This window comes from Heliconius melpomene, chromosome 8 (genome assembly GCF_056956725.1).
Source record: "Heliconius melpomene rosina isolate 202511_hmr_F chromosome 8, ASM5695672v1, whole genome shotgun sequence".
Taxonomy (NCBI): domain Eukaryota; kingdom Metazoa; phylum Arthropoda; class Insecta; order Lepidoptera; family Nymphalidae; genus Heliconius; species Heliconius melpomene.
In genome coordinates, this window is record NC_140396.1 from 7013483 (window position 1) to 7041208 (window position 27726).

The 27726-nt window shown below is 34.1% G+C and overlaps 2 protein-coding genes across 3 annotated transcripts in view; both read left to right on the top strand.

Annotated features, from left to right (window-relative positions):
* LOC146536940 (uncharacterized) overlaps window positions 1-24484 on the top strand; it is a 377803-nt gene extending 353319 nt beyond the window's left edge. Inside the window, exons 10-24 of one of the 2 annotated variants that reach the window (XM_085189265.1) lie at window positions 1680-1816; window positions 2234-2438; window positions 3146-3310; window positions 4461-4654; window positions 5056-5152; window positions 5858-6106; window positions 13885-14159; window positions 14712-14845; window positions 16137-16291; window positions 18985-19330; window positions 19718-19919; window positions 20189-20324; window positions 21017-21143; window positions 21597-21729; window positions 21827-24484. In XM_085189265.1, the coding sequence (XP_085045391.1) occupies window positions 1680-1816; window positions 2234-2438; window positions 3146-3310; window positions 4461-4654; window positions 5056-5152; window positions 5858-6106; window positions 13885-14159; window positions 14712-14845; window positions 16137-16291; window positions 18985-19330; window positions 19718-19919; window positions 20189-20324; window positions 21017-21143; window positions 21597-21729; window positions 21827-22448 (3177 nt within the window). In that variant the 3' untranslated portion in view covers window positions 22449-24484. The remainder of the gene's footprint in view (window positions 1-1679; window positions 1817-2233; window positions 2439-3145; window positions 3311-4460; window positions 4655-5055; window positions 5153-5857; window positions 6107-13884; window positions 14160-14711; window positions 14846-16136; window positions 16292-18984; window positions 19331-19717; window positions 19920-20188; window positions 20325-21016; window positions 21144-21596; window positions 21730-21826) is intronic. The other variant, XM_085189266.1, reaches the window with a different exon arrangement.
* A 1633-nt stretch (window positions 24485-26117) lies between these two features.
* On the top strand, window positions 26118-26645 carry LOC146536942 (uncharacterized). Its single transcript, XM_085189644.1, has one exon. The coding sequence runs from the start codon at window positions 26118-26120 to the stop codon at window positions 26643-26645; it is 528 nt and encodes a 175-aa protein (XP_085045770.1).
* The last annotated feature ends 1081 nt before the right edge of the window (window positions 26646-27726 follow it).

Genomic DNA, 27726 nt, shown 5'->3' on the forward strand with positions numbered 1-27726 from the left:
AACCATTGTAACCAAATGTTGTAGTTTTAAAGTAATGCATGAGCAACAGACAAAAAGACAAATTAAAGCTTTGTTTTATCTATATGAAAGTCTTCACGGTACGATTTTATTAAAAAAACATTGTAAGCAAACCAAAATGGGGTCTATTACGAATAATACATTTTTTTATACATCATGAATACATTATAAAAATTTGTATAAGAACAAAATATTATAAAAATTCCAAAAAAAAAAAGAAAAGCTTAATCGAGGCCTACATTTTCGGGTATTCCCCGAGTACAGTTAGCAAATTAAAAAAATATGTATATATTTTTTAAAGCGCAACTCTCACCATCTCGTCCCATTGTGAGCTGCAAGCGTAGCGCTGCCAGGAACCACATTGTGCCCTATTCATGTTTTGTCTCTGTTTTGATGTAGTTCTACAATGAAAAACCCTTTTGTTTCATAATTAATCACTGCTTAATTCAACGCTGCGTTCACTCATGTCATTAATTAAGATCTACTTTTTTTTGTTATTGTTTGTTTTGTACGTTATGGAAATGTTTATTTAATATCTTTTTATAGTAAATAGGGATCTATTTATAGTAGGAGAGCATGAAGAGGTTGATGATGAGGACGAGGCGAAAGAGGTAAGTAGAGACCGTAGCGTTTGGCGCTCCGTTCTGTCTGACTACCCCGTTTGGGATAAAGCGTGAAGCTATGTATTTATGTATTTATAGTACATATATTTTTATAATAAACGTCTGAAATGTAAGTATCTAAGGGAAAATATAATTTAATCATTAAAATTCATAAGTATTTTATGTTCAACTAAACTCACAACGATTTTTTTTTATTTTATAGACATATTCTTAATTTGAAGAATATGTCTAATGTCTATACAGTAATGTCATAGAGTACATACACACATACATACACAGTACGTATCTTAGTGCCTCATGAGGGGAAGTCATTCTTTTTGTCACAGTGTCACATGTCATCAGTTTGACTATTTTAAACTCACTCAAATTATTTTGTTTATTTCTTGGTCAAGCTATATTAGCTAAGCTGTAAGAGTGAATGTAAGAGCAGTTGTTAGAATTTGAACTTACTATGCCAGAGAACAGACAGAATGTAACTTATTAACATTACAAAAGGAAATTAGGGTCGTTTCACACCAAGTTTTTTTTACTGTGGCAACAACGCCCGTCGAACGCCATTAGAACGTTTAACAAACGCAGGGCCATCGATACCTTTTGACGTTTGCAAATTTGAAATGCATGTTATGTAACAAGAAGTACACATAATAATTAAAATGTTCTTCTCTTAAGCTATCAAATGAAATCTTAAATATCCACCGTAGCTCGTTAAAACTCTTAACTCTGGCCGTCTGCCAGTTGTACTAAACGCGATAACGTGAGCTAGTGAGTTATTATTTCTTTACAGAAAGAAAGAAAGAAAGAATAACATAATTTAATTATCAACACACCTATCCAATTCCGCGACGCGACTCGACGTCTCCTAATCTCAATTTCCGCGACGTCACTTACCCAAAGAATCCAACTGACAGCAATAAGAAACTCGTAAAAATATGGGCGTGCATTGCTAGGATTGGGACATAAAAATTTCATTAGGCAATAAAAATGTTTCTCTACCTTGAAACATTTCGTGGGGGATGTAAATTTTACCTTTCATTGCAGGCGTTGATCGTGAACCAGCGGCCGGAAGTATGGGAGGGGTCAGAGTTCATACTGAGTTGTATGGCGTACGGGTCCTCGGAGATTGCGTTCACGTGGTACAAGGACGGGGTCAAAGTGAACTTCAACGGTACTACTCGGTGAGTGTTAATTAAAATCTTTTTTCGAAGATTTTCTTTCAATATTGTCCATTAAATTAAATTTAAAAAGCGTTGGAAGCAAAGAAAATTATAAGTCTAATTACAGATTTTTATTAGCCTTTTTATACACACTTGTTTTACTTTACAATTTATCATTTTTGGCTTTACGTTGTATTCCGCACATAACAAGGTAGGCAGAAGGAACGTAGAGAGACGTACGTGGAAACGTAGTGTTAAGACACTCCGTTCTCACTAAGACACTTCCATTCTTAATGAGAACGCCACCCGCCACCGAATTCTTGAAGCATCTCAACTGAAAATATTAAATAAGTATTTGATTTCCTCGAGTGCGAATTGAACCCACAACCTACCGCGTTTACAGCTAAAATATAACGTCAAAAAACCTCTCTTCCCTAGAGACATTTGGACAAGAACAGTAGCAGAAGATGCCTTAGGAAGGCGTATGTCAGTGCTCGGTATATCGGGGGCTAAGAAACCTGACAGTGGTCGGTGGTCGTGCTCAGCTGACGACTCCGGCAGACGGCGGTGTAGCGCTTTACGGTTGACGATACTGCGACCACCGGATATCCGGCTTGTGCCGTCTACGCTGACTGTTAATAAGGTAATTATGAATTTATTTTTTAATTTACAAAAGGGGATTAAGTCCGATTAAATATTAGCCATTTTTAATTTATTAATCTATGTTCAACTAAAGCCTCTTTGAGTCCAGTCGTGGAACAAGGTCACAAGCATGCGACTGTTAATACGATAAGTTGTGGTTTCTTTGGTAACGAGTCAAAGCGCGGCGTTGAATTCCGCCACTCAACACAAAATGCCTTCTGGATTCTACAGAAAGTGAAGGGAAGCGTCTTATTGGGAACTGGGAAATACAAGGTTCCCAGACTCTGCCAGCTTAGGTTCACAAATACTGCCTTGCTATGTGTGGGACACAGCGTGGAGATAAAAAAAATCAACTGAATGCGACATTTTTGGTACAATATGATGTTAAATTAAAAACTGAAAATAACAAGAACTCTCTATCTGAAAAATTGTCTTTCAAAAATAGAAAATATTAGCATATAAATTAAGTAAAGTAAAGCTTATAAACTGACAATTTAAAACAAGAAACTGACGTGTCTAACAGATTCTAGAAACGACTGAAATAATTATAAATATTTGATTTGCTATAGATATATTAAGGAATTAACGAGACAAGAAAAACTCAATATTTCGCTTTACTAGACCTATAAAATTAACTTAATAAATTTCCTTTATTACTAAACTTTTTAATCAAACCCGTAGCCGCCAAAATTTGATTATATTTAACAGGGCGACAACGTAAGCATAACTTGCTTGGCGGGCGCCGGTCGCGTGCACGGAGCGCTGGGCTTCAGTTGGGCGAGAGAAAGGTCACTGCTGCCGCTAGCACCGGGAAGGGAGGTCTGGGAAGACCTGTACCCTGCTGGGAGTGTACTGAAGTTATATAATGTTCAGGTTTGTGTATCATTTCTGTTTAGTTCTAAGCCTATGTCTTGAATAATTTTGAAGTCACATTGAAATAAAATATCTATACTTATATTATAAATTCGAAAGTAACTCTGTCTGTCTATGACTCAATCAGGGCCGAACTACTGAGCCGATTGTGATAAAATGTAATATAGCGATACTTGAGGGTCTTGTGATGAGCATAAGCTACTATTTTCTCATATTTGTAATATACTCGATGTATATAATTAAAATATCTTTCTATTTGATATGCAATTTACTGTCTGACATGTTAATTACAAAAGTAACTAAGCAACAAGGAATTTTGTTATTTTAAAACAAGGTTGCCCAAATTAGGCTTCCCGAACGCTGACTTCAGAATCTTTCCTTTTATTCGTAATCCTTCATTAAGATCTTAATCTTATATAGTTCAGTATTTAAAGAAAAGACCTAGATAACATAATAAAATATAAGACCTAACCAAGATAAAGTTTTAATGAATCACCGCCTATTGTCGCACACCGCTAATTACCCGCCGTGCCTACAGCGAATGACAAGAGCATTGTTTCTTGTAAATCATTGTTGTTTACGAAACTAACGAATGTTTCTTTATATTTTGTTAAAAAAACTGGGCAAATAAGACTTTCTTTTAATAATTTTAACGAAATTTTTTACGCTGTATATGGAATTATCAAGAGATCCATAATGGAGTATTTATGAAATTAAGGAAAAAATTGAACTGTTTGCATTTTTAATTCTTTGATATTGAAAAATTGCTTTTACGGATAATCGAAATGGTTCTGAAATAAAATTTATAAGATATGACTTTACAAAATAATTGAAGCTATTTAAAAATTCGATCCTTCATGACTTGGTGGGACAGCGTATGAATGTAAATGTGATGGGTGTGGCTTCCATTTTCATTCTGGGGATATTTTAATTTTCTCGCTCTGTCTAACGAACCGCGGCAATAAGGTCCGTTACTCAACACACAATTTCTGAAAACTTGGACGGAAAGTGTAGAACAAAATGTATTAACACTAAGTGTCTCTTCCTACCTGCTATATGGGAAAAACCGTAAAATTATTTTGTAAAGGACAAAATATTTTCGTAGTTACATACTTGTTTCTTCGTTATCTTATTAGATAAATATTTTTAGAAATCCGGTGAGTTTCGATGTCAAGTGTCGTCAGTGGCCGGTACTAATGCTAAGGGAGTGACGATGTGGGCGTTGGGTGTTAAAGATGAAGCCTGTGAAACGGAAGCTTCCCACGGCTTGAGGTGGCCTAAAACTGCTCCTGGAGCCCATGCGTCTGCTGCTTGCCCGCTTGGACATAGTGGCGAGTCTACGAGGTGAGCAACAACAGGCTACAATTCTATTTTTTTTATATTTTTCTTTTCTAATTATGGAAAAACATTTTAAAAACGTTTAAAAACAATCCTTTCTTTTGAACCTTTTAAAAATATTTCGATTAACTTTTCACAATTTCTGACATCTGCCACACTTTTATTTTTCATATTTCCGAAAATCGTCTGAAAGTTGAAATTTGTAAGTTTGGAAATTAATTAATTAACGAATTCATGAATAAGAGGAAATCCTCATTAATGACCTCTTTTAAATCTTTAAACTGTTAATAAACTTAGCTTTGAAAGTCTGAACTGAATTATTAGTTAGATAACTTGGCCAGTGAATTCAATAACTTTCAAAAGATTAAGTAATTTGCTAGGACCTTATCGATTTACTTCTGATCTAGATTTTGCGAGCCGAAGACAACTCAGCATGGGGTCAAATGGATGTCGCCGGACTTCTCTGGATGCATCGCTGATTCTTTGAAAGATATTTACGAACAGGTAAACAACCTGTATATTATTATTAGTTTTCTTTTAAATGAAATTTAAAATGAACAGAGAATCATTTCTATTTATATTTTAATAAAAAACAAGAAAGTCAAATATACAAAATCTTTTGTAGTATAAGATTCAAGCGAGATTGGCTGTAGCGTTTATTTCAAATTCAATTTCATATACACGTGTATTTTCTAGACGACGACGTGCGCTTTAGAAATCATGAAATTCTTTTATAATTCTCGAGTACAATTTTATATGTTCATTTTAGTAGCAATAAAAATGAGGATGTTATAGCTCAGTCAGTTCACACGTGCGCAAGATGGAGAAAGAAATTAATTAGGGAATTCAGTTGGCAATATGATGATAAAAATACAGTCGACCTGAGACCCTCATCCTTTTACAGGAGTTGGAAATTAATAATAAGAAAATTTCATTAGACATGTCTAGTAGATAACATGTTACTTGTATTTTTGTAAGAAAATTAAGTAAATAGATGCAAAATATAAATCTAAGAGGTACTTTGAAATATTCCGACATATTTCAATGCCCCTTTTCAGTTTTGCAAATATTATCTTCTCATATTATTCATGTCCATAGCTATAGCTATGTTAAAAATGTATAAGTCAAGAATTAAGAACGACAAAATTTTTCTTTAATGTGAAGAATGATGAACGGATTTTCGTAAAAAATAATATCTACACCTTTCAGTTCACGCGCATATCCTACGGTTACTCCTGGGAGAATGTATCCAACGTCGCACACCAGTACGGAGCAGTTCTTAGGTTCCTTCCCGCCCATCCCGGCGAAGGCACTCTACCTTTACAACATTCCAGGGAAATGCTGGAATATTTACGTTCAGCAGCTGGAAAGTTCCAGGATAGACAAGAGAGTGTGGCGCATCTATTAATTATATATGACACTTTGTTAAAACATCCTGATGCGTTTTTGGATGAGGAGGTAAGTCGTACATTCATATTTTACTTGCTCCAAGTTTTGTTTATGAAAATTATTAATAACTTTAATGATTTTATATTAAATGTAATTTACTTATATTCTATATATATAAAATCGAAAGGTCACTCACTCATCACGAAATCTCAGAAACTACGAGTGTTAGGAATCTCAAATTTTGCATAGGAGTTACTTATAGGACGTAGGTGCTCGCTAAGACGGGAATTTGCAATATTCGACTTCTAAGGGGACTTGTTTTTGGGGTCGAAAGTTTGTATGAAACTTCGTTACTACAAATGCTACGAGTCTCAAATTTTGCATAGACGTCACTAAGACGTAGTCATGGAGACAGAAATTAATAATAACATAGTTCACGCGGGTGTAACCGCGAGCGGGCCGCTAGTATTCTATATAACTAACAATCGTACGTAAAAAAATCTAATAAATACGTTTAATTTTGGTATTCTTCTTAATTTATTAATATGTATATATGTTATATTCACAAATCTTTCATTCCTCTTACATATATTTGAATTTAACATCATAAATCTAAGAATCACTGATGCAAATCCCCATCCTCATCATTAATAATGGTTGTGATGAACACGCAGGAAGCTGTCGGGTTTATTAGCTCGTACAAATTACGTCAATTAACATGTTAACAGATTATCTAAAGCTAATGCTATTAACGTCGCTTGCATCGATTAATAATCATTAATTAAACAAAATAAGTGTAGTATTTTGTTTAATTGTCATTTATAAATATGATTTTATATGGTTTTTTTTAATAATAACAAGAGTTAAATATATATCCATACCTATATTATAAATTCGAAAGTAACTCTGTCTGTCTGTCTGTCCGTTTTTACGCAATCAGGGCCAAACCGCTAATTTAATTGTGATAAAATACTCATATAGAGATACTTGAGGGTCTCGGGATGAACATAGGATACTTTTTTTTTCTTATATTTGTAATATTGTTGATATATATTAATATATTAAAATACTTATTAATTTGACATGCAATTTATTCCGCCATGTTATCAACAACCGTCGCGTTGCTAAGCAACGATTTGAAAAGTTTGTTGTTATAAAACGTCACCCAAAATGAGCTTGCTTAACGCATCTCTCTATTGAAAACTGAAAATAATTTCATAAATATATTTAATAAATATTCGTATAGTTTCAGCGGGCGTAGCCGCGTTCGGGTCCACTAGTATATATATATATATATATATATATATATATATATATATATATATATATATGTAGAAGCATCAAAAGGGGCCTCAAAGCGGTCTTGGCTGTTACTATTCTTTTGTGGGCGTTGTAGCAACAGAGATGTTTACATAAAAGTCACACTTATATTCTTCAATGTCTAATTACTCGTTTACATAACAGTTTTACAATAAATCTCACAAGATTAACAAAATTACAATAGATTAGGAGCCAATAGGTTAATTGGTGAACATCTCACGCCATAGCTGTCAACCAATGACGTATGCTATTACTCGTGGCTACACCTACTACCCTATTCGGGGTTACCCGCTCCATTTTAAATATTCTTCTAATATAATCCATTACATAAATCAATTAAAATCGAAATGTAATAATTGCGAAATTATAATTAAAACTAATACATAGCAGCGCGCCGTCACGGCCGTCCTGCATCGTCACACGTCCTCGTGTGCATAGGTTCAATCTGTGAACAATAAACATAGTGCTTTGCAATACGTCCCGTTCGGTCTTCCTGACCACACAATATCTCCCCTTAGTGGATGTAACAGTAAACTCATAGTAATTACAATTTTATAAGTGTATTACAAATACTACGAAATGTTTCGTATAAGGCAAACATAGCAATCTTACAAATGTCACATCCGTTAGTCAATACCACATAGGCTAACAGTCACACAGACAAGTCATTGCCACAACGGTTAGTAATTGCCACACAGGCCAGTCATTGCCACATAGGCTACTTTTTGCCACACAGGCCAGCCATTGCCACACAGGCTAGTACTTGCCACATAGGCTAGTCATTGCCACACAGGCCAGCTGCTGCCACACAGGCCAGCTGCTACCACACAGGCTACTCGTCGCCACACAGGCTACTCGTTGCCACACAGGCCACTCGTCGCCACACAGGCCACTCGTCGCCGCACAGGCTACTCGTCGCCACACAGGCCACTCGTCACCACACAGGCTACTCGTCGCCACACAGGCCACTCGTCGCCACACAGGCTACTCGTCGCCACACAGGCCAGTCGTTGCCACAAAGGCTAGTCGTTGCCACAAGGGCTAGTCGTCGCCACAGAGGCTAGTCGTTGCCACAAGGGCTAGTCGTTGCCACAAAGGCTAGTCGTTGCCACAAAGGCTAGTTTTTCTAGTTTGCTAGTTCTTTTTTTTTTGGTTTTTTTTTTTGTTTGTTTTGTTTGTCTTAGCTTTGTTTGTTTGTCTTAGCCACACAGGCTACTACAGGGTAAAAGGGGCATGTAACTATTTTACATGGCCGTCATCGGCACATTCTGACTTTATTTTGTTGCTTGCAATCTCCCGCACTACTACGGTCTATTAGAATTGAAGGCCGTAGTAATTATAAGGGTCTTTAAAATTTTGGGTCAAGCTTGATTTGGTTACAGCACTCAACCACTCAACACTTTAACTTTGCTTTACGTTTATCAAACTAAACCTTCTCAGAAGAAGCATTAGCTTCTTTTGCTCGTGTCGATTGCTCGATAATAAGATTAAAATCAAATTCATCCGTGGCTAATTACATTAAGTTTAGAGGCATAGAAACCTTTACTACTAACAATTCTAAAGGACTCGCCCTGGTTATCCTACTCATAATAGCCAGCTAATGGCTAGCTTATTGTCAGGTAGTGCATCTTGCCACGACTTATTATTATCTATCTCGACAGAGCTGACTTTATTAAAGAGCATTCGGCAACAGAGCCGAAACAAAATGAAAACTTCTCACCAGATTCATCTAAGAACTGATCCATAGCTGGTTGAATGGAACAAACATTCACCCATCGTTCAACCCGTTCATCGCTTGCCCTGGTATCCATACTGGTGCAGCGCAGTGCGATGTGGCCGCATTCACCACACGTGAAGCAAGAGTAATCACCTTCGTATGCACACCAACTTCCTTAGACTGTAGAGATGAGGTAGTATCTGAAATCTCACAACGTAAATAAGAAATTGCTATTACAACCACTATTGCCACAATAATCACTGGGCACGTGACCCTGCTTGTCACAGTTATAGCATCGCTGTGATGATTCTATTGGTCGCTTTTTCACTTCAGTCGGAGTAGTCTTCTCACCAATCGGGTGTCCTCTTTTTCTTTGAAACAGACTGGAGCGAGCGTTTCATTCCCAAGGCGTGTTATCATTTATAACATCATTAATTTGGTAATGATCTTATCTGGCAGCTATCCTGCATGACATCCAATAGACATTATTTCTATACATGTTTATCCTCTAAATATTTCTGAACAATGTAATAAGCAGCGCCCGGCATACGCAGATAAACACTTGTCTTCTCTTGGACCACCATTGAATAATCGCCATAAATTGCAGCTGGAGTCTCAACAGTATCAAATCTAGCTAAGAACAGATCTTTTAATTGTGGCCTTTTAATTCCGGGACAAAACTAGATTGCGCAAGCCAAGATGACGCCGATCCCTTGAGTGCCTGAGCATTATAAAAGGCTTGTTCCCAGGTTTCTCCTTTTACCAGGAAAACGGTGTCATCAGCAAAAGACACAATTTTTTTCAAAGTTTATAGGTAAGTTCAATATTAAAATAGTGTTGGTCCCAATATACTTACCTGTGGAATACCATATTTGATAGGAAGGTTTATGCTGGTATATTCTGCTATTTTAGTGCATTGCATTCTATCCGTGAGATAGCTTTCGAATAGTTATTATTCGTTACCCCTTACACCAAAATCACAGTTTGATTTTAACGAATTTATAATTCTTACAACTTCAATTTCATCAGTATCAAGTAAAACGAACGACAGTTTGATGTTATCTATTTGTGGTTTTCCACTGATATTAGGACACCTATTTTTTATCTTCTCGGCAAGATTTCCACTAATGCTGACGAAATATTCATTAACTATGTCAACTGAATCCTGCGGGAACTTGAGTTCCGCATTAAATCAGAAGCGATATTTTTATTGTCACGAATACTTAACTTATTTTTTAATACTTTCGATAATTTCTTATTATTTGATTTTGCTTTCACAATCCAATTTTGAATTCCAATCAATCTCGGATTTGTCAAATTCTCTCTTAGCTCTTTTTGTGCCTAGCTCATTGTAATTATCAAATCACTGCCAAAATAAGTTTTTCTTGTAAACATAAATGTCACACCAAGTGCAAGCGTCGTAGTCTGCAGCATCAGAATTAAACTTTGGTAACATAATTTTTCTTAATGTCAGATACCAATGGCTCCCGTAAAATTTTGTTTCTGCATGTCAAAAATAAATTTTCAACTTCACATTTTTTTTACAATTTTCACATCTTGTTAAATTTTAACACTCTGTTCCGTATTTTGTTCCTTATTCGTTGCTGGTAATCCCACTTCTGATGTAGAAGCATCAAAAGGGGCCTCAAAGCGGTCTTGGCTGTTACTATTCTTTTGTGGGCGTTGTAGCAACAGAGATGTTTACATAAAAGTCACACTTATATTCTTCAATGTCTAATTACTCGTTTACATAACAGTTTTACAATAAATCTCACAAGATTAACAAAATTACAATAGATTAGGAGCCAATAGGTTAATTGGTGAACATCTCACGCCATAGCTGTCAACCAATGACGTATGCTATTACTCGTGGCTACACCTACTACCCTATTCGGGGTTACCCGCTCCATTTTAAATATTCTTCTAATATAATCCATTACATAAATCAATTAAAATCGAAATGTAATAATTGCGAAATTATAATTAAAACTAATACATAGCAGCGCGCCGTCATATATATATATATATATATAATAAAACATATAGATTTCAACGTAGCGGTATTTGAACCTGAGCCTCAATCTATTTAAATTCTAACATGCATATTAGAATTTTGACATAGCTCGATCTCAATTACAACTATTAGAATTCAAATACTTTTTTACCCTAGTGTTTTAATAAATGACAAATCAAACACATGAAAAACTAAATTATTTACATAGAAATTAAAAATTAAGCTAGCTTCACGCAGAGGCGGCAGAGGGAACTTAGTGTTTAAGACACTCCGTTCCCCATTTTCTGCCGAATTTTGGAGGCATTTAGAAATTAACCCAAAGTATAAAATTTTATTATAAGGTAAACAGAAGCCTTAAACATTAGGAACTAGCTAAATATCAACAAACAAACAACCAATCGTACATAACATGTAATATGTAATATAACATATTAATAATAGTTGTGTAGTTAAGCCCATTGTGAGAGACAAACACACAAAGCAATTAATCAACTTCAATAGTAATATTCGAGTGTTATATTCAATATTAACAACCATTGAACGGGCTCTCAATACTCCATCAAACGCAAATGTACCGTGTGATTACTTAGGACAATATAAATTGACATAAGAAGTTTAAATACGCGGAGTTAAGTTGCGTGGGTTTGATTTAATGGTATTGGTTGTTAGTTTAGCTCTGGTTATCTTGCTTCTAATACTCTAATTTGATTTATTAGACTAGAGTTTGATGATGAATTTATCGAAGATTAATTCTATCTGTTATGGTTCTGGAAATAGGGTAGCTGTGAAAATAAATTGAATTCGTTATTTTCTAATGTTAGGTATAATTGTGAAATAATTTTATTATAATTAGAATGTGAGACTAATCCAGTGCCGTTGTTTATTTGATTCCCACTCGAGGAAAGACTGTAAACGCGAGGTTGTATCTTTGTATTCGTAACATTGTATTTGTAGGTAATAATAACTAGCGACGCGCTAGCGGCTTCGTCTGCGTGTACTATAAAGTTATTTATTTTCTCATCTGAATTGCTTTCGCGATCTAATAAAATCTTATAGACAATATCTGCATTAAAACTGCATTAAATCGACAATAACTTTTGAGATTAACATGCACAAACACACAGACAAATCGAACAACAGAAAAAAAATAAAAATAATTATTTTTAGTTGTATTAAATTCATAAATGCTTCCAATAATATTTTTTCTCATACATAAGTATATTCCATGTATATGTGTGTATAGCAATGAGTTACAGTTTTATTATAAGTACAGATAACAAGTAAAGCAACAGAATAAATTTTAAATGATTCAATGACTCGTAACGGATGAACGAAGCTCGATATATAATGATGAACGCTTTGTTGAAAACTGAACAATTTCTTCCGCTTATATGTCTGGGATAAAATATACGAGTATTTTTTTTTTATTAAACTGGGGGGGGGGGGGTGTTGAAATTCTCACCTCTTTAAAGTCATTAAAATGATAAAAAAAGATATTTTACGTAGGTACATTGTTAGAAACAATCAGCATCTAATGATAAACGCGATAGTTGTGAGTCCGGTCTTCACTAAGAGGATTAATTGTTTTCTATTTACACGGTGCAGAGTTCCGCCGTACAACACACAATGCCATGAATTCTGGCGGAAAATCATAAAGGAGTGTCTTGACATAAGATTCTATCAATTTCTATATGGGATATAACGATGAAAAATAGAAAAGGTTTCACATATATTTCTCAATAGAATACCAAGAATATCATACTATATTTTTCTACACCCCTAAATACAATTTTTGAACGTAAATTTTGCAACAGATATATGTAACTGTTCTAAAATGCTGTAAACTAATAAATATTCACTTCGTTTTCCATGAAATTCCCATGAATTTAATTGGAAAACTACTAAGAAAAAATATTCGACATCTTTAAAATTGTTCTTTTCACTTTTATATAGACGTTGAATATTTTTTCACCATCAAAAAATGAAAAATCAGCTTCACACTATATCCCGCACACATCACAGAAGGCAGAGTGAACCTAGTGTCAACACACTCCGTTCCTCATTATCTGCTCAATCCTTTAGGCATTATGTGACAGAACTTAACACCGCCCTTTGCCTGCCATTAATTAATTAATAATCTAAAACCAATACATCCAGCATAAACAACAATTAAAACATCAACACTAAACCCAATAAGGGCTTCATTAAGGGCCATACAGGTCCCAGAGTTGTTGATCAACAAATGTTTGTAGATAACCGACGGTTTAATATTCCGACTGAGAGCCTCGTATGTGACAATGTCGATGATCTGAGCGCTCTTGAGAATACCTTTGTCTAATAACTTACTTGATATGTCGTATAATGTATGTAGACATATATTTGTATGATTATATTTGGTTTTGGATTTGTATGGACGTTGTTTAAGTATTAGGCTCATGACATTTAAATATATAAATAGATTTAACTCAACACGCAATACCTTCAGTCTTCGGCGGAAAAAGGGTAACAGAAGGGTTACCCTTACTAGGTAACAGAGTATCTTAACACTAAGTTCCCCCTGCCACTACCACTAAAATTAATTATTTATCAACCCACTATTAGTAATAAGCTTCCCTTTTCAACTTTTATTCAACACAGTAAATATGCTTATGCTGGAGGCATTACGTATTGAGTGGAGGAACTCAACACCGCACTTTGCCCCAACACCAACAAAGAAAAATAAAATTTGAAATATTTAATTGTGTCCCTGTGCCAGGAAAGGCCTCAATAGCAATTAAATGAAAATAGTAATTTCAGAAAATATACGAGTTACAAAACGCAATAGTAGACACGGCGGCGATGAAGGACAGTCTAGACCACCAGTACCAAGAGTTCACTGTAAAATCCAAACAAGTCCGAGAAGACAGTGCGGCTCACTTCACCTTTACTCCAAGTCCTGGATCTGACGAATGGCTTCTGACTTCCACTGGAGTGGAACTGGTGCCTAAGACTGGAAACGCTTCGGTGGTAGCCGTTCAGTACCACGATTTGGCAGCTCGCTTACCGTCTTTGAGGAGATCCATTGAATTTAAGTATGTTTTTTTGTTTTTTTTTATAGAAAAAGTATACAATTATAACGTCGCAAGATTTTAAACATCACCTCTTGGAACTGTGTATGACTTCTAAAATTGTGAAAAAAGTATTTGGTTTATTTTTGTTACGTTTTTATGTAGCCAATTTACTGAAAATGTAATTGATAGGGTTATGCCTTTTTCTTTAGTGAATAAGAAAAGAAGTTCAGGAAGGGAACCTAGCAGGTTCCCTTTTTAAATTGCAAAAAATCCGAAAGCTGAGTGATGTTGAAAATCTTATAGTAAAAAGAAAAAATCCTTTCGTACGATAAAACGTACTATATTGACCAATTTTGCGATAGTTATTTAAAAAGCCTAATACTAATTTAGCGCTTTTATTTCATCTTAATACCGATAATTTTATGATATATTTTTATAATTTGTTTTAAAATTATTTCTTCTATATTTGTTACATAATTATTTATTTTGAAATTTCACAGTCATTTACATATAATTTATTATAATTTGTTTCTTTTTTGTTTATTTAACACCCACTATACCGTGGGCGTACAGCACGTCGGTTTCCAGGAGCGGTCGCGAGGTGGAGTTCCAGTTGGCGTCAGCTCAAGTACAGATATCAGCGAGTAGGGACGACGCTCATACTGTCACTTTGCTGTTTGTGCATTCCAGAAATTATACTGCTATAGGTAAATAATTATAGATTATTTCTTTTATTATATTATACTAAAATGCTTACGGTTTTTTTAATATTAAAAATATAGTTATAGAAAATAAGGGTCTACCAATAAGCATCGACATTATTGTTTAGTTGTTCTAAAGATTTCTTCAGACTTTTAATGTTACGTAAAAAAAAATAATGTAGAAATATTTTTATGGGCAATAATGTCAGCATGGATCAGTTTAACATAGCAATTGAAATTATGACAAAATATTTATTTTGCCAAAGACAGAAAATAAACAAAAGTTCTTCATATAACAACATTACCATATTATTAATTACTAGTGGACCCGAACGCGGCTACGCCTGCTTCAACTATAAGAATATTTATTAAATATATTTATGAGATTATTTTCAATTCTCAATAGAATTAGTAAGAAAATATAAGTTCAAATAATCAAAAAGAATAATAAGTAGATACACATTATTAGAAAAAAATATCTGAGTTATTGAAATGAACTAACAAAAGGATTAAAAGTAACTAAAGGATAGGTATTCTTAATATTAGAAAAAGTACCTAAAGTTTTCCGTGCGTGCGTACATAGATATCGACTCTACGAAATAACTAAACATTTCTCTCTATTAAGTAGGATAATTTTAGCGGGCAATATCAAATAAAATAAGAAGAGAATCAAAGTGTATTTTAAATTAATTATAAACAACAAATAAAGTTCGAAAATGTATGAAAATTTATAAAACCGTCAACGTCATCTGCCCGTTCGCGTCGGTCATACTGTGCCGCCCGCTAGGTGGCTAGGTCATTTGGAATCAGTGACATCTCCTTAGTTATTTATTAGTATGTTATACAGTAAACTATAATTTCAATCTAGATAAAATGCTAAAAGTGACTATTATATTTATTTTCATAAGGATGAATATCAAAACGTCGCAGTAGCGGTCGCGTAGCAACGACGGTTGTTATTAACATGGCAGAATAAATTGCATGTCAAATTAGAATGTACTTTAAAATATATTAGTATATATGTGTAATGTAATGTTATATAGCCTATAGCACTTCTGAAGAATGCAGCTTTCATACAAAACAAAAACAATGAAAATCGGACCAGTAGATCCAGAGATCTTAGCGTTCAAACAAACAAACAAACAAACAAACAAACAAACAAACAAACAAACAAACAAACAAACAAACAAACAAACAAACAAACAAACAAACTCTTCCGCTTTATTATATTAAATTAGTACAGATTATTTATTCAATCACAATTAAATAATAATTGCAACTAATTTTCTTATCTTAGGTTCTAAATTAGCCTGTGGTCTCCGAACCCCCAGTGAACCTCGGCTGTGGGTGACCAAGGCGTGCGAGGTGCGCGTCCCGGAGCCCACGCACGTCGCCTGTCGGTGTAGAGGACTTGGCACTTACGCTCTGTTTACTATTGCTAGATCTACACTGGTGAGTATATATATGTATGTTTATATGTATAATATGTGTGATTGTAAAAGTAACTGGTTGTGGGTTCGATCCCCACATGAGAAAATGAAAATATTTATTTAAATTTATATTTTCATTTCCTCGCTCTGATATCGAGGTAAAGCGCTGTGTTGATTTTTTCCACTCAAACACATTTCTAGAATTTGGCAGAAAGTGGGGAATGGCGTGTTTTAACACTCCTTTCCTTCTGTTACACTTCTGTGTGTGGGATACAGCGTATAATTGATTTTGTTTTGTTTATATTTGTACTAGCGGACGCGCGCAGCTTCGCTTGCGTATTTAAGGGTGAATTCTAATAACCCATGAAACATGTGTTCAATGAAATATTTTTAAGAGTCTTAATTTCAAATTTTATAAAAATCGGTGGCGATTTAAAGATTTTTCCACACAACTTTTCAACCCCTTATTTGCACCCTTAGGGGGTGAATTCTAGAAAACAATGAAACATATGTTCAATTAAATATTTTTAAGAGTCTAAATATCAAATTTTATAAAAATCGATGGCGATTTAAGAATTTTCCCATACAAACTTTCAACCCCTTATTTGCACCCTTAGGCGGTGAATTCTCGAAAACCATGAAACATGTGTTTAATTATATACGTTTACTAGCGACCCCCTTGCGGCTTCGCCCGCTTTTACTACTGGATTATTCATATAATGTATGTTTGCAAAGCACTTAAGATAATGTGAAAACTAATTAAACCCTAATGCAACCCGCATTTTCGTAGTTTCAATAAGGATTTTCCAATTGTTTTACTCGGCAAGGATTTTTTAGTAGGTACCGTAATTTTAAATCTGTGCTACTAATCTTTTCAAGTATTTATTAAAATATATTTAAATGACTATTTTTAGATAGTTAAATGACTATTTTTAAACGGAATAAATTATAAAGAAAAGCCTACCTACTAATAACTACTACAAAAAATATGAAACCAAATATATCGCGCTGAAATAATACATTCAACTCCAATTATCCAATACGTGCAAACGCATCTAAATCTTCGGTGCTATGCCTCTATAGTTTAGGGCGGGTTTTTTTTTTCGAGCTTGTGGTTAATGCTGAAGAGGGTATTCTGTCCCTGATGAAAAAGCACTACGTGGCTGCCTGTGAGGAAAATTAAATAGAATGCATTGGCCGGGAATCGAACCCGAGCCGCCCGCGTGGCAGGCGAGCATTCTACCACTGAACCACCGATAACTGCTCATGACGCGCTTGTATAAGCAAAACGGCGACGTTTTGCTTATACAAGCGCGTTTCGCAGCAAGGTTGTTTTAATAATGTAACAACTTCTAAAGTACTTATTAAAATGAAAAAACAGTAAAAGACAGTTTTGATCTACATTAAATGGCCAACGTAACTAATATACTTATTTATATGCTGAGAGTAAGGGATAAGTAAAACTTGAGTCGGCACAGCTGATGAGTCAACGACGTGATGTGTCAACAATTAAATGCGTTTTTCTCTAAAACTATTCGCAATTTCGAAATGTTGTAAAAAGAAAATTTTATCTTCGTTTAACGTAGAAAATTAATGAAGTATTTTAAAGGATAAGGATTAATACCATTATGGAAAAATATCCCTCACAATAAAAAAATATATTGAAATTACTATTTTTAGACAGAAATATGATCACTACACGTTATCCTTAAAAGATAAAAATATGCTCTCGCGGACTTTTTTGTAGATCTTATTAAGAGGAACAATACTCCAGTACATTATTTTCATGTAGTACTTACCATTAAAGCAGCGCATGCGCGAAAGTGTCTCAACGGGTAGGACTTTAGACACATTTATCGTATTTATGTTAATTTACATAAGAATGTACAAATAATAAACTATATATAAACCTTCCCTGAGAAATACTCGACCTAATGGTGAAAACTGCATAAAAATCCGTTGGGTGGTTTAGAAGAAGAAGAGTTAGAAAGTTCAGACAGACACGAAAAGCGACTTTGTTTTATAAGATATAGGAAGAGTCTGAATTTCAAATTTTATAAAAATTGGTGACGGTTTAAAAAAAAACCTATACAAACTTTCAAACCCTTATTTGCACCCTTAGGGGGAGAATTCTAGAAAACGATGAAACACGTGTTCAATTAAATACTTTTAAAAATCTAAATTTCAAATTTTATAAAAATCGGTGGCGATTTAAATATTTTTCCATACAAACTTTCAACCCCTATTTCTCCCCGTTAGGGTTAAAATTTTTCAAAATCCCTTCTTAGTGGATGTCCAGATTACGAAAGTAAACATCTGTCCAAATTTCATGTTTCTACCATCAGCGGTTACGGCTGTGCGTGCGTCTTACCTCAGTCAGTGAGGACAAGTCCTTTTATATATATAGATTATACATAAGTATACACTTGTGTTGAAAGTGTCTAAATTTGTGGAATGCCAGGCCAGGGCGTGTGAAGTGGGCATCCTAGAACCTACTTATGTTGCGTATAGACGTTGTATATTCTGGGATGATTGTGCGTAATGTCTACTCAGATGAATAATAAGTTTAAAAAAAACATTATCTAAGTGGGGCCCTACCACTCCACATAATTTAATGTCTTTACTTATTAGATGTTAGAACATAATATATCATGATTTTTATAGACAATACGAATCAATAATAATGTTTTCTAATCGAATTCCCCGAAAAAACAGACAGAAGCGGAAAAAGATCTCCGCGGCGTGGTCAAGATAACGGTGGGCGTGGGCGGCGCCATGTGCCTGGTGGCGGCCGCGCTGCAGCTGTTGAGCTTGGTGCCGCGCCGCGCCGCGCGCCTGCCTGTGCTGCTCAAGGCAGCCACCGCCGGCGCGCACTCCGCCGCGGTGCTGGCGCTGCTCAAGTGCGACACGCGCCAGGAGGAGGCCTGCCCTGGCGCGCTGGGCTGGCTGTGCGCGGCGTGCTGGTGCGCGGGCGGCGCCGCGCTATGCGCGCAGCCCCTGCTGCTGCAGGCCGAGCTGGCTGGGCGGCGCCAGCGAGCGCCGTCTGTCGCCTTGCTTGCAGGTTAGTAAGACTACACTACCGGCTACAATACAACGTTAATAATCCATCCTGATCAGTAAATTGCGACCTTATTGACTTATGACTACGCATCGGGCTGAAACATCTGTAAAATTTTGATAAAATCGATAGATTGAGAACTAGATATTATATGTTACATTAATTTTCATCAGTCCGTGTTTAGGATCCATGTTAATAATAATAAGTTTGACAAAGAATACAATCTAGCTGCAAAATTGCTAAATATATGAAGTAACATCAAGTACACAAATGTGACAAAAATGGGAAAGAAGTTAAAAAATATAGAAAAATCGCAATTTATAGATAGTCTTATAAGACAAACGAAATTAAATTTTACAATTATTGTACTTATACAATATTTTTATACAGGTGTATGTACACTGGCCGGGCTGACAGCGCGCCTGTGGGGCGGAGCGCCTCTACAGCTGGGGGCCGCCGCGCAGGCCGTGTGCGCAGTGAGCTGCGGGGCGCTCGCGCTGCTCTGTCTCGCGCTGGCGTTGTGCGCCGCGCTGCGGTTACGCAGTATCACGCATAAAGTACCCGCTGAACGGCGGACGTTTCTGAGGGATAGGTAAGTTTTTTTTTAAACGGTATAGTGTGATGCTACAAATTAAGTTAAAGTTCTTGTAAGTATTATTTTAGTTAGTAGTCTAGTGTTAAGTTAAGTTCCCATTTTCCGTTTACTTTTTACATTATGTGTTGAAAGGCGGAATTCGACATCGCGCTTGGTCTTATCACCAGAGTAATAAAATGTAAACAATTTATCCGGTTGAATGGGAATGGAACCCACTCTCGTCGCACTTTCAGTCAGTCAGATATGACACAACGTGTGGTTTGCAGGGCGCGCGTGGTGCGGCACACGCTGGCGGCGCTGGCGTCCACGAGCGCGGCGCAGGCGGCGGGCGTGTGGTGGGCGCAGCCGGGGCCTCGCGCGCTCGCGCACGTGCTCGCGCTGTCCGCCGCCGCGCTCGCTAACGTCAGTTACATATACATACACTCTATTCAATTACATACCATTACAAACACTTCAATCGTCAAGTTATATGAAAATGTCAGTTTATATCAGTAGCGTCAATTCTATAGGAAGCTACTAACCAGTTCGGATGACAGTTATGGGATTGATATGAGATTTATACTCATATACTACGGTCGACAAGTGGTAGCCGTCCGGTATTGTTTACTTGACAAGTAAATAAATTAAATTAAATCAATTTCACGCTATCTCCCCACAAAGCAGAGTAGGCAGAAGGAACCTAGTGTAAAGACACTCCGTTCCTTACAACATGACAAAAAAATAAACATAAGTAATAAAATTCCTAAAATCAATCCTGCGTAATTATATGCCATCTTCTGAACACACCACATCACAACTCATCGATCGTACTGTATGATTCGCACTTGCAATAGGGTGTTTAATAACCCTCAGACAGCAAGATCTCCACACCTTCAATTTACTACTATATATTCCATTTGTAATTATTCAAGCAAATCATATTTTACTGTATTTTTTTTTATAAAATTCATCATTTACTATTGTTAAGATCTACTAACAATCTTATTTAAGTAAATTTTAAATGTTTAGATTTCGTGGAGAAATTTCAACAATAATTAAAATTATAAAACTTGATAGTAGATATAACTAAATATAGTCTTATAACAATAATCCAGGGCATAACAATGCTGGTGTGCTACGTGATAAGAGACGAGCATTGTCTGCAATCAGCGCGGAGACTCCTCTCACTACCGTCGAGTAGAGACTGGCAAGAGTCTCCTGCTGGAGATACTTCTCTTAGCTGTAAGTTAAATAAACTACTAATTTCATATTCATTTTTAATTTATATAGTACCTATTTAAGCCTCCCTTATAAATAAGTATAATTTTTCATAACCATTTTTAAAAGTTCCAAAAGTTACGTAGCGTAATCTATTTTTTTTTTCTATTTTCATGAAACTTTTCGTCGCGCAGGGCCACAAAGTATCACTGTAAACACGACTGGATGTGGGTTCGATCCCCACTGGAAGAAATGAAATAATAATTTACATTTATATGTATATTTCTGTTTCTGCTCTGATGTCTAGGCAAAGGGCGGCGTTGAGTTGCTCTACTCAACAATACCTGCAAATTTGGCGGTAAGTGGGTAACGGAGTGTATTAACACTAGTTTCCCTCTGCCTATCCTGCTGTTTGCAGGATATAGCGTGAAGCTGAAAAAAAATTTCATCAATAATAAATGTCTTGTTCCTACACAGTGTATATAAAACAAGGCGGAGAGGTGGAAAGTAGAGGAGGTGCTGGAATAATTGAGTCGACTTCATCTCCAGTATCTCCGATCGCCTCATATTGGAGGGCGCCTGGACTTGAAAGTCCTGCTAGAATGCACAGGTACATCATCATATAGTATGAAACAAAGTTATTTTTAATAATTATTCGTCTAAATCTTTTAAACTAACTTACCAGATTTAATTTTTTCTCCATACAGAAGACAGTCAACACCAGACAGTCGAGCAGATATCGTCAGATGTGTCGAATACAAGGACTCACTACTAAGTCCATTACGATACGACGGACACCACGTGACCACCACTCACGCGATATGTGATCTCATACCGCAGACCCCCCGAAACCCACAAAAACCACACATCCCCTTAAATTCCTTAAAACCTCACAACCCTCAACCCGAATACACGGCCCGGGTGTGCTTAGAACTTGGGGTCTTAAGGACCCCACCAGTCGAAACACCATTACTAACGTGCTCAGTAGACTTCGAGCCCTTCGACAGAACAATCGACACGTCAAAAGAAGCTTGTACAATATGCGTACAATCAAATCCAGACGTTTCAAAAATAACTTCACCGCCAATAAAAAGCTGTTTAAAAAAAACTAAAAAAGATTTTTCGTCAAGCACTTCCTTACCATCAATGGATGTGATGGACAAGTCCAAGTCAGACATAGAAGAAGTCAACAGAGAGTGGAACAAAGCCTACGACTCTCCGGACACAGACCGAATGCTGAACAAAATATCTGATGACCTGGATTTCCTTTTAAACAGGACTCAGGATAAAAGTACGAACTTAAGTCAAATAGAGGAAGCCCCGACTTAGGTAAAAATCTAGGATAATAGATAGATAATTTAATAGAAAATGGTAACAGGGGTGCGTTTGTGTACATATTATTTTTATATAGTGATAAATTGTAAATTTCTTATTCGTGTATATAAAGAAAATGCAGATTTATCGATGCGTGGTATATACGACAATTTAGTTTTTTTTTATATTTACAGAAAAAATACTTATGTCTAATATAGAGCTTGTGGTGCTCAATTTTGAATTAAGTTTAATTTTCAATTTTAAGTTACTTTAATTTTCTCGTAAACTTATAGAATATTATTAACTTAATTTTATTATTAATTATAATTTAAATTATTATACAGCCTACAGAGTACGCTAAAACGTATAGTAAATCTGCTACGTGTGATATATTATAAAGACGTTTCTAAATAATTTATTTATAAAATAAACTAAAGTATTTAATAATAATTTATTTAAAAAAATATTTTTGGTGCGAAATAATAATTAAAATAACTAATCGATAACAGAATTTCTGTCGTATTATATTTACACGTTTTTATTCATAGCGCCATTGTTGCAGATTCGAATTCCGTTCAAAAGAATCTATTTATATTTAATATAAAATTATTTTCATAATCTAAATAATTGGAAAAAGAGCATGGATTCTTTATAACCCATATATAGAGCAGAGTGTTCTATCACTAGGTCTCTCCTTCAGTCAGCAAAATAAAAAGAAACCGTACCATATAAAACAACTAATACATTAAAAAAATCAAGACAATTTAAGAGCTCTCTATATAGAAAATTCGAATATTTATTTTTAAGTCAATCATTTCAATGTATAAACTTAATATAAGCAAGTGAATTTCAAAATCCTTGTAAATTTTATTAAATAATAGTCATTTGTAAATAACTTACTTTTAAGAAAGATTTTTTTTAAAAAAACTAAATAATTTTAAGTATTATTTCTTAACTATTACTTTATTCTAGAAAAAAAAACAATCACTTTATCTTACAAAAGTTTTATCTCATGTTTTAGTATCTTTTTCTTTCTATAATTAAATTTTAAATATCTTTTTTTAATTATTAACCTTTTTAATTCATTTTAATTTTTCAGATGCTAGTCAAATTGTATTTACACGCAATAGTAGGCCGCTATGATATTTTAGTTCAAATTTATTTACATATACAGAATCTATGAAAAATAAATATTTTTATTATATCTGTTATTAAGTGTGATATATTTTCTTTATAGTACGAGTTTAAATAACGTGACCAGACGTCCCGTTTTTTGAAATGGCACGTAAATTCGGTCGATCGAATCACGTTTGGCCGCAATTGAAAAAGCCAAAAGCATTCAAAATATTTAATAAAAATTGCAAATTAAAAGGAGAAAATTTAGCAAAACAAAGAATGGTCATGTTAAGTATAACTAAGAATAAACAGTAATAGAGTATAAAATAATTTAGTTTTTACATTTTAAAACGAAAAAAATGAGAACATATTGATATATTATTAAGCTTGTGACGAATATTGTATTTCTATAAAAATGTAAATGGAAAACTAGTGTTGGAATAATGTTACTACTGTAATTAATTTAAATTTGTTATTGAAAAATCTTAAATATAAAGAAATAACAAATACCTACTACATATTAGAATTAAGAAACAATATTCGTGACAAGTGTATTTTATTTTTATTTTAAATGTTAATAACATAATTATGACAAAAAGTATTATAAAAGTTACCAACGCTCTATTCAGAAATAATAAGTAATATTTTTTATTATTAACCTTTCAGTATACTATTAATTTTAGTTATATTAAAAAAAACTTTTAGTTTTGTTTAAATAATAATAGTATTAAATTTGTCCAAACCGATGTTAATAATCGATGTTAAATGTAAATAAAATATGTAAATACGTTAGAAACGATTCTAAGCGAATTATGTATACATTTTGGGTTAGATCAAGTACAATATATTTTTTATTTACAATTAAATACAATTTTTTACTATTTATTATAATTGTTTCATTTAAATTTACTTTCTTACTTATTCCTGACTTAGGGGCTGACCCAGGACCTATAAGGATAGTGCTCGAGTCCGCGATCTCACAGGCCATATACTCGGTCTTTGATACATTGCCAATATGCATTTCATTCATGGAGAGTGGTTATGTAATGCTAATCCTGCAGCTAGAATGTATCGGAAAAGATACCAAAACGTTGAACGTCATCCCGATTATCGTGTATTTCGATTTTTCTCTCTTCGACAAAGAAGTAATCCAGCAAGTGTCGTGCCATTTCGGACTCCAGATTAAATGCGCCAACTTTTAAAGTTATTTGCAAAAACAGTGTAGTACATTTTTTTTATAGTATATATTAAATATTTCTTTCCCTCAAGTGGGAATCGAACCCACATCTGTCCCGCTTATATTTACACCCTTGTACCCACTGCACTACGACGGCATCGTAAAGATTTGAAATATGATGAATGCGAATTAGTTTATGTAAATATCCCATTTAAGATTAGCACATTTTTTTAATTTACTTGATATAAAACTTGTATACTTCACTAAAGATTAATGAAGTGATTTATTTGGAATAAAAAAAATACTTTTAACCTTTAAAAACTTGTAAGATTACTTTGTTAAACTTTAATATAAAGCATAGTTGTAATATATTTTTTTATATCTTTTTTACATGTTTCTGTTAACTTTACGTTTAAAATCAGTTACTTTATGCCGGCGTATCTTGTTGACATTGGAGAGACACCACTCTGTTTTTTCTGTTAAAGCTCTGGCAAGTGCTGCATTTTAGCAGGATTTAATAAATCAACATAGTCTCGAACTTTATATCTTTGATACACTAAAAGTATAATTTTAAAAAATGCTTATTTATATATTTATATGGGCGTGTTAAGTATTATTACATTTACGGCTTCCGCGTCGGACAGTAAATCGCGACTGGCGTTATATCGAATCCAAGCTTGCGCGTGCCGCGGCCGACGCTCGGCTGCGGGACCGGTGTTTCTGCAGGTAATTAAAAGTTGTCCCTATGGCACAGTTGCAGCGATTGGTGAGTATTATTTTATTTATTTATATTTGTTATAGGTTAGTTAAGTGTGAATGTATATGTGAATGTGTATGTGTTGTTCTTGGGGAGGGGCGCCACTGAGCCACGGTTAGCATCGTTCTCTGTATTATTTTACGTTTTAAAAATTAAATAAGAGTTCATAGCCAGTGAAAAGAAGACAACTGTTGGAAGATACCAAGATACACGACATACGTTGTGGATACGGACAAATAATCAGTGAAAGACGTTTTATAGTGAAAACAAAAAACAGACCGTTAGTGTGACTTCTTTTATGGCATTTTCAAAAAATACGACATCTAAAGTGACCAAACTTGTGAAACTGCGACTAGTGCAAACTAATTATCGATTTTGTGGGTGAAAAAAGGAAAAACATAAATATATAAAGAAATTTTGGTAAAAACTTGTAAAATAAGCAACTCATTTACGTAACTAACGCCATCTCTTGGAAGTAACAACAAACAAGTTTACGACTCAATGATTAAGTTTTTTATTGGATTACCAGTTTGAAATCGAGCCACAAGAGGTCGCTACTAGACAGAAGACAACACATTAATATATTATATGATATTTTATTACTCTCAATTCTCAAATTAAGAATAAAATAAACATGGAAGAAGTCTTAAGTGCTTTACGGAAAATTCAGAATGAACTAGACGAACAGAAAACAATGATTTTAAAAAACGGAGAAAAAGTAACAGAGCAAATTACACAAAATATTGATAGCATACTAGACGAGAAATTTAAATGCTGGGAAGAAAAGTACGAGAACCTCAAAGTTAAGCTGGATAGTCAAGAAAAGAGGTTATATTTCTTGGAAAAGCAATCTAGACAGAGAAATATAATTTTATTCGGTCTGGAAGAAACTGAATCATCCTACTCAAACTTGGAAAACACCTTAACTAGTTTTATTAATAAGTACTTAAACGTAAAAATTGATCAGAGGGACATACAGGAAGCTAGAAGGATAGGCAAAAAAGGAGATAGACCTAGACCAATAAAAATAACACTGTTAACACTGGGGATTAAAATAAATATACTAAAACAGAAAAAAGAACTTAATAATACTACATACTATATAAAAGAAGATTACCCAGAGCATATCTTAAAGAAACGGAAAGAAGTCCAGCCTTTCTGAGGGGCCAGTAAAACAGGGTCTATTGAACTTCCTTAGTGGAAAAAACTCAAACTACTCCTCAAAGAAGCTTGAAAATACAAACAACGTCTTGTAAGCATTAACACTCCCCTCCCACATAGAAAAAACAGGGAAAAAAAAAAAAAAAACCAATTAACAAATTAATTCTTCCAATCCGGCCGGTCACCGTGGAAGATCAAGACCAAAACCCTCCAAAGTTATTAAAAATAAAACCTAACAAAGTAAATCCTAATAATAAGTATAAATAAGAACGAACTGGACACAAAAAGTCAGTCAACGGAAAACTGGACATCTTTGGAGGAGGCCTTCACCTGCACAGGGGTTCTTGCATATTACAACAAATCAAATCATGTATACATACAAAAATAAAATATACACATAAATAAACAAAGAATAAATAAGTAAATTAATAAAGTTAAGTAAATAAGAATAACAACGATAATGGAAAAATAGTAATAAATAGATAAATAAACAAACGGTTATGTATAATAAATGCATAAAAAAGAAAATAATAAAAACTAACAATATATTTACTAACTACAATACTAACACTAAACTTAAAACTTGTACTTTTATTTTATGAAATGTAACTACTAACTAAAGATGCGAGGAATAAAAGGCTTTTTTATTTTTTATTTTTTTTTATTTTTTATTTTTTTTTTATTTTTTTATTTTTTATTTTTTTATTTTTTTATTTTTTTTATTTTTTTTTATTTTTTTTTTATTTTTTTTTATTTTTTTTTTATTTTTTTTTTATTTTTTTTTTATTTTTTTATTTTTTTTATTTTTTTATTTTTTTTTTATTTTTTTTTTATTTTTTATTTTCTTTATTTTTTATTTTTTTTTTTATTTTTATTTTTTATTTTTTTATTTTTATTTATTTATTTATGTGTTGTTCTTGTTATTTTATTGTGTGATAAATATATATATGATATGTATAAATAAATGTGTGTGATAAGATGAGATTTGTTATTTTTTTTTTTTTTTTTTTCGGACTTGACTTTAATGCTGTTAGCCTTACTGGCCTTTACAGCGACACCGGGTGGGTAGGGAAGAGGGTACT